The 8,908-nt window shown below is 38.2% G+C and overlaps 1 protein-coding gene across 1 annotated transcript; it reads left to right on the top strand.

Annotated features, from left to right (window-relative positions):
- The first annotated feature begins 5,470 nt into the window (after window positions 1-5,470).
- Window positions 5,471-8,202, top strand: Prp3 (pre-mRNA processing factor 3). The gene is made up of 5 exons (XM_011156735.3): window positions 5,471-5,842; window positions 5,991-6,202; window positions 6,301-7,084; window positions 7,189-7,546; window positions 7,649-8,202. The coding sequence occupies exons 1-5, from the start codon at window positions 5,695-5,697 to the stop codon at window positions 8,049-8,051; spliced, it is 1,905 nt and encodes a 634-aa protein (XP_011155037.1). The 5' UTR covers window positions 5,471-5,694; the 3' UTR covers window positions 8,052-8,202.
- Window positions 8,203-8,908: the final 706 nt, after the last annotated feature.

Consider the following 8,908-nt stretch of genomic DNA (forward strand, 5'->3'; position numbering starts at 1 on the left):
CGTTTATCATATTTGGATTTACTCGGAAAATCCGCGAGAAATCAGACACAGTGGTAAATATTGATATAAATGCGTGGAAAAAGGATCGTATTATCCGATTGATAATGGCGCAGCAATATTATCGGGTACGATGTAATTACATGTAATAAATTCCAAAATGACTTTGCTCAACTTTTTTAACTAAAGCACCCTCTCGCATCGGGAGTTTCTGCGTTTAATATTTTAGGATCTTAACAAATTGTGAGAGAAATATTATAAATTTACGCAAATCCCCCCGCGAGTCGGAAAACGCGTTTTAATTGTCTGCGCGCGCGCGCGCGCGCACACGCGCGGTATCGTTAGACCAAATGATAAAATATAACGTTGCATTTCGAAGTGCAGCCGGGCTTAGGGTTAATGACCGCAAAATTTGGGAACCTCTATCATATGGATACATGTTCAGCAGCACGTGTACACATATACGTATATACGATCCATCACGTATCTTTACGCGCATGATATGTAGATACGCGTCTCTGTATACGCGAACGTACACACAACCGGCGCGCTCTCCGTTAATACATCGAATACCCAACGGCCGTACAAGAGAATAGCGTAGTATAAAGCATAAACTACAATTAGTGGTAATCCGCGTGACACGGGCATGGCACCCTTTGCGCATATTAGAGCATTAGCTGCCGAGTCATACGAGCGAACCGTACATCATTTCGGGACGTGCCCACGTCTACCGGCAAAATCGTTAAATTTACGAAGAAACACGACTGACCCGATACATAGTGACTGAATATAACTCGCGAGGCATGGCGCCCGCGGCAGCATCGTGCGTATCGCGTCGTTATTGCGCAAATAACGGGATAAGTTTTTACGCAAAATTGCGCGAGCGTAATGATACGGCTGACGGGGGAGGGTTTCGTCGGGGAGAGACTCGGGCGATCGAGCTAAATCAAGCCAAATGGAACGCCTTGCTTTGCATGCTGGCGAACTCCGTTATGTTATGGACGGATCATTAGACAGGACTGTTCCTATTTGCCCCGCGACTGCATGATTATTTACTGCTCCCATGTCGCGAAAACTAGTTTGCATCGACCACGGTGATAAACGATCTAAGCTCGCCGCGTTAATGCCGCGGGTTAATGCAGTTCTCGTGATTATCAAGACGTTGACGACGCATCTCACGGATAAAGACTCGGAATCCTGCCACTTATCTGTACAGTCGAGTAAGTACGGCAACGGGGGCACCACGATTTTATGGTTTCACGGAAATAGATATGGACTATACAGTCAAGAGCCAAGCGAGGCAGAACGCGATCGTAAAAAAAAAAAGAAAAAGAGAGAGAAAGAAAGAACGAGAGAGATATTGGACTATTCCGGAAAGGTGCATCGTCTGCAGAGTCTGTTTTAAGAGGATGAAAGATTCTTGAAATGTAAGTTCTTTTCCTATGATTTGCGACGCAAAGCAGATTACTTAAAAGTTATGGCGGCCGCCCACACCGGCATCGAGCCGTTATCGACGCGGTTTACGCAGATACATCAATAGCTGTTACACACAGCCATTTACATACCCTTATTTTTTTACGTACCTCCGAGAACGTTAAGGTTTCTATAAAATAAACTCGCACGACCGCAGCGCAGCTTTTATGATCCGTAACGCTTTTTACAGCGCAAAGGGAATCAATCGGCGCGAGCGCGTATCTTCGGGAGAATCAAGGAAGATAGCGGAATAACAACGATCGATCGCTTTCATCTTAATCTCTACTGACATTCTATTTCCACATTATTCCCGGCGATACAAATTCTGCACAGCCCGCACTTTTTTCTTTCTTTTTTTTTTTTTATGAAAATAACGTCGGAAAAATTCTGGCCGATTGTCACGACTCCGGATCATATTCTTTTTTTTTTACGCGAAATAATTTCAATAAAAAGTTCGAAACGGTCGATTCTGCACTGGATGTTGGGATGAAGTTTGGTTTTACAAACTGGATTCAGGAACTGCACATTCACGCTAGGTATCCCATTCCGTATCAACAGTCAGTTTCAGTTACTTTGTAGTAATTTGCCTAACAGATAACTATGGTGCAACTTTTATTAGCGAATACAAATCAAACGACTTGCGTGAGGTGCCCATAGTCGGAGGTTGTAGCCTGATCAGACGTACTACTTTTCGAGAACATGCCCTCATTTTTACATTGCATCCTCGGACTTCCTCGCGTATTCTTTATATACTGATTCTCATTTCACATTCACAATTCGTGATCATAAATTTGGATATATTTTCTGTTCTATTTGCTACCTTCGTATACTGCGGGCATATATATCAGCAGTCAGATTTATATGAATCTGTGAAATACCGTTCTCCGAATTTTTTCACGCCAAATTTATAAACAGTGTTGTGATTAATATAATATGCAAAACGAAATGTAAAGCGCTTTCGCGTTGTTTTTGTCATTAAATATAGAGCATTTATTTCCAGGATACTCATTCATTAATTATCGGACGGTCGTATGTTTATTTTATGTCAGTGAAAAGCGCGCAAAATAAGCATTGCTCGGCGTATCCTCCAGAATAAACTCGAGCCAAAATTTTGCCTTTACAATAACACTGCAAATTCTGTCAAATTTAAAGGACCAATAAAGAATTTCAAGATATAACACGATGCAAACTATTGCACTACCTGGATACTGCAAATAATGACTCACTGTCGTTACTTTTATCTTGAATATTGTAAAGAAAAATATTTCAAAATTATTTGATACTTGATTATCTCTCATAATATTCTACACACATCTATATTTAATATTTATTCTTAATTTCCATCAGCAATGTATTAATTAGTTAATCGTAATTTATTAAGCTGCAAATAAAATATGTGAGATGGGTAAATATTAAATAATTCAATAAAAATTAAAGATTAATATGCAGATAAATAAAAGAAACAATAATTTTTTATTCCCTCATCTCTCTTCCTCATCTCGATATAATGAGATATTAAATAATTTTCTTTGAATATACAATAAATAATTAACCATATAATTGCTAAAATTTTATTTCTAAAATTCTTTTTCTTTTCCCTCTTTTAAATCTCTGTATCGTGACAAGTTTCTCACTTCAATAAAAAATCATAAAGAAGTTGTTAAGGAAGAAAATTTTCTTTTTATTCGTTTCCTGATCTTTATTGAATTATTTGATTTTTTTATCTCGCATACTATATATTTACAGTAGGTAAGTAATTAATACATTGCTGATTGAAATTAAGAATAAGATGAAACGTATTTTAGAATATTGACAAATAATTGAATATTAAATAATTCTATAGAATAAATCTTTCTTTAAAACTCAACATAATCGAGCTAGGACAAAATAGCTTACACAATGCTGTAACTCCAGATTCTCTGTTGATGCTTCAAGTTTGGTGGAATTTGCAGGGTTAATGTAGAACCAAAATTTCGACTCGGTAAAATAAACAGTAATGCACTACGATACACCGTAAGCGCCAATTAAGTTTAATTGATGCCTAAACCGAACAAAGGAAATGCGAGGCGCGGAATTCCAATTCCTTCATTTCAATCAACAGAAAAGTTTAGAGCAACAGCCTTGGAATGGAGCAAATGTGGTTCGCAGAATTGGCCTCATCGGTCACCAGAGAAGCGTGGAACAGCGTAGTTCCCTCTGCCATTCTCATTTGCGGTTGTCGGTCCACTGCCATTCCACCACCCTCGCAACCGCTTTCGTCCTTTACACCTTCGTATATTTCGTTCCAACAACACGTTACGTTGTAAGTCTCCTCTGAACGGCCGTAAGATGCATAGTGATTGATTGTTTGGCGCTTCGGTACCCGCCGGAACTATTGAAAGTGGTCGGGAACGAGCGTCGGAATTCAATAATTCGATTCTCACGCAATGTTCTGATTAGATCACGTCACGATAATAGATGATGTAATTAAGTAAAAGAATTTTGGACATGTAAACAATATTTTAACCAGCGTACCACATATATCCATTCCAAATTAATATTTCAAGTCAATTAATATGACGTTGTTGTCGAGTGCCTTTTGTATTGGAGCAGTAGCACACAAACACGTTATCGAATAAATAAATTATTATTTAAAAATAGCTTTGTCGTCATTCATTTTTGCTCTCTTTTATATTTTCCCAGTTTTACTTTGTTTTCCACAAACCGATGAAATAAAGATTATACGCATATATTATCAGTAATGTTATTTTCAAGCTTTCAAATAGTTTTCCGACATAAAAACCAAGTTATATATATCCACATCTCAAAGAAAAAATAGAATATATTTAAAACATACAATTATGTTATCATAATATATAATTTTTTATTCAATATCATCTCGTTCCAGAATATCAAATGAAAAAATTATATATATATATACACTGATACGTTAAATTTTTCTCACACTGATAAATACATCGCGACAAAACAAATTTATTCTCTTTCTTATTGAAGCACATGTACTGTAGCATCAAAGTGCATAGCGTGTTGTATGCATAGCCTCTCAAACTTGAAGATCCAGTCAAGGGTCAATGCGTGCCAATTACGAGAAGCTACCTAAATCTCCCTTGAGAGTACTTCTCGCTTGAAGGGTGAGTGTAAATATCGTCATTAGCAAAATTAGTAAGTGTCAGGAAATTAATAATTTGAATAATCACGTTATTGTAGTATCTATATGAGGATACAAAGAATTATCATTGACAAATATCCCACTGCTGAAATTTATAATCTATATAGTTCTCTTCTATATTTTTAATTTTTGTATATTTTTCTATAAAAAGAAAGAGATAACAAGGACTAGGGAATTTATATTCACTAAAAATCAATAGAAGAAGATAACTGCCGACCAATGGTAACTGAATTCTAGTAGAAACGTAGTACCTCTAGGGAATAATACGCGAGTCGTGTGGTTACTAGAAAATTTTTTCCCTTTCTGTAAATAACAGATATGTAACATGTAGCAATTAATTATAGTGTTGTTTTCTATCACGTATACACACTATTTCCTGTAAATATTATTAAAAATGACAGAATGTTATTAAAAATTGTATTCGAAAAATACAGTCTGCATGTTCCGATATTCACTGCCAACATTGAAAAAACATAGTTTGTGTCACGTATACTATAGATTTTCAGTGCTGGCAGTGAATATCGGAACGCAGCCATATGGTCTGTTCTGTTTAGCTACACTACTGAACTGGTGCGATAAGTTAAAGTGAGAAAAAATATAGTTGTCTCATTCTAACTTATTGCACTAGTTCCGCAGTGTGCAGCTAGAAAGAACAGACCAATAATGGACAGGCATTGTCTTTTGGGACCTAACTTGATTGGTACTTAGAAGTATCAGATCTAGAAGCATATGCGAATCACAAGTAACTCAATAAGCATACAACAGTTATGTTTTTTGATCACGACCAACATGGTATCATAGCAAGCTTACTGTTTGAAATTTATCACTATCTTGTACGATTGAAATATAGTGAAAGTATATGTACCTATGTGTTCTTTTGTATAGTAAACAAAAATCTTAGTGTTGAGCACAGTTCAAAATAGTTATCTTTGACCTTAGTGCATACTTTGTGTCAATACTTAACCTTAAAACTGAGATTATATTATGAAAACAAATTATTTTTTAAATTTGTAAATTGTTATTTGTAATCCAGCAACTAAAATAAAATTAGAAAAATGTCGTATTTAACGAGAAAAGAAATAGACGAAATGAAGCCTCAGATTGAAAAAGCGGTTCACAAGTTCCTTGGCTTCAGTGAACCAGCAATAGTTACTACTGCTGTAAATTGTATCACTTCTGGGTATGATAAACGTAAAACAGCAGGTCAGTAGTAAATGTGTAACAAAAATATTTTACATAAAACGTCTACTGTCAATTTTTATATGAAAGGCAATATTACAATATACGTGCGACATGATAAGAATATGTATATATGTATAAAATTTTATAATATATATTTTTTAAATTGTAGACAAATTATCAGCATTATTAGAAGAGAAGAAAGCTTCTAAATTGACAGAAAAAATATTTACAATATACGATGATACTAAAGCAGCTCAAAAAAACAAAAAGAGAGCTCATGCCGAAGATAAGGATAAAGAAAAAGATGTAAAGAAATCAAGATTTAGAGATGATGATGTAAAAAATGACAAGCCTATAGAGACTCAATATTCTGAAGATAAGGTACACTATAAAATTTCTATTTTCACAATCGTAACTTTCTAATATTAGTATAATACTTTCTGTATGTGTTCTAATACTTGCTTTATATATATTTTTAGATAAGACAAATGATGGCTAATGCACAAAGGGAAATAGAAGAGAGGAAAAGAGCTTTGAAAGCAACAAACCAAGAAGATATTTCTGCAAAGCCGCTATTCAAGGGACGTGACACATTACCTACAGTAGGGAGCATGTATAATCAGGGCCTATTAAGTAAAACGGATTCAGACAAGGCACGGAAAATAGCTGCATTGCAAGCTCAAATCAGGAATAAGCTAAACTCAGGGGTACTTGGTAATGTTAATGTACCAGACAAACCAACACCTTTAATCTTAGATGAATCTGGCAGAACAGTAGATATAACAGGCAAAGAAGTGCAACTCACTCAAGTAGTACCCACTTTAAAAGCTAATATACGTGCGAAGAAGAGGGAAGAATTCAAGGCTCAGTTGCAAGAGTCGAAAGGTCCAGAAGAGATACAAGATACGTACTTTTTCGACAATAGAATAAGAGTGAAATCAGCGGTACGCGGTAAACGTTCATTGAAATTTCACGAACCGGGCAAGTTCCAACAACAGGCGGAAAGAATGCGCATGAAGGCGCAATTAGAAAAACTACAAAATGAAATTAGTCAAATTGCTAGAAAAACTGGTATTAGTTCGGCGACTAAATTAGCTCTCATAGCACCTAAGAACGAAGCTCTCTCTGAAGATGTGCCTAATGTGGAATGGTGGGATTCCGTTATATTAACCGGTGGATATCCCAATGAAGATGAGCCAACGACAATCAAAAGTTCTACTATCACCAATTTAGTGGAGCATCCGACGCAAATGCGAGCCCCGAGTATATATTAAATTAATTTTATCTCTCTCATGTATCTCTCTCTCGTTAATATACTCGTTAAAATACACTATCAACTCACACGTAATTATTTCGTACCGTTACAGCGGATCCTCTGAAGCCGATATACATGCCTGTTTTCCTCACGAAGAAAGAACGTAAGAAATTGAGGAGGCAAAATAGACGAGAGGCATGGAAGGAAGAGCAAGAGAAGATTCGATTAGGATTAGAACCACCGCCAGAGCCGAAGCTACGTATCTCGAATCTCATGCGAGTTTTAGGGACCGAAGCTGTGCAGGATCCTACTAAAATCGAAGCTCATGTACGGCAACAAATGGCCAAGAGATTGAAAGCCCATGAGGACGCGAATGCAGCGCGGAGACTTACTGCTGATCAACGTCGCGAGAAAAAAGCTAGGAAACTTAAAGAAGATACCAGTCTCGGTGTACACGTTGCCGTTTACAGGTGTGTATGGATATATTACACATTACGCGTATATATTGTATGTGTAATTTTATCCTGCGCATCATATATATGCATAACGTATAATAAATGTTTTTATTACAGAATACGCGATCTTACGAACAACAATGCCTCAAAGAAATTCAAAGTGGAAACCAATGCGAAACAACTCTACCTCACCGGTTGCGTGATGCTGTTCAGAGACTGTAATGTTATTGTAGTAGAGGGCGGAGCGAAACAATTGGCCAAGTACAAACGATTGATGATGCATCGCGTCAAGTGGGAAGAGGATATAGTAAAGGATAACGACGGGAACGACGTACCAAACAGATGCGTGCTAGTTTGGGAGGGAACGAGCAAGCAACGGCATTTCGGCGATGTGAAGACTAAATTGTGTCCGATCGAGAAGATGGCTCGAGAACATTTCAAGAAGCATCAAGTCGAGCACTATTGGGACCTGGCCTACAGTGGCGCGGTTCTCGATAACACAGATGACGTACGTTCTTAAGACGTACTCTTGTAAATTAACGAGGCGTATACTATTACAAATGCAGTGATAAATTTCTGTACAACTTAATAAAACGGAGGTACTATGAGGAGACAGACAAAAGAGATGTATCGGTGACTGATAAAACATAAATAAAAAAAAAATAGTGGTAACCTGAAAGATGTACTTGTGGTTACCATGCGATCCTACATTCGAATCTTGGGATAAGGCGCAGTCACGTCGCGCCAGCTGAACCTACTACATGTATAAACGTACGTCATATTTGACCGTCCGATCGTTTATACCGTATTTCGACAACAGCTACCAAACGTTAAGAGAAATTTCTGCTCGGCGAAGACAGCAATTTCGCCTCGTCCCACGCACGACACGACACGCGATTTATCACCGGCAACTATCCCGTTCATCTGCACGGGGAAAGTAGCGTACAGAGGGACGCGTGCGGGACTGTCCGAATGAATCACGGATGGTGTCATCCCGAGGAATCTTAATCCGCGAACGACATCGCGGTCGAGCCCGTACGCGACAATTAGCATAGCGCAATGGCGCTGTGATGTGCCTACTGTTATGACATTATGCAAAGGAAGACGCGCGCGCGCGCGTGCGATATGCCGCCGTCTCACGACGTACGAACGAAGGTGCGAACGGAACGTCGGGCCTTGAAACCTTCGGCACCTACGGCCGCAATTTCCAATAACGTAGCTGAGGAAAGGCGAACCTTGGTCCCGTTCATAACGCACTAATACGGCAGCCCGCCGTGCCGCGCGATGCACTTTTACCAGCCGCGTACGTGTTATACTTCGATGCACCACCGTGTATACACCATTGATAGCTCGCGATTGCTGCGATCCTGGTTGGGG

Source organism: Harpegnathos saltator, unplaced genomic scaffold, assembly GCF_003227715.2.
Source record: "Harpegnathos saltator strain DR-91 unplaced genomic scaffold, Hsal_v8.6 scaffold219, whole genome shotgun sequence".
NCBI classification, from domain to species: domain Eukaryota; kingdom Metazoa; phylum Arthropoda; class Insecta; order Hymenoptera; family Formicidae; genus Harpegnathos; species Harpegnathos saltator.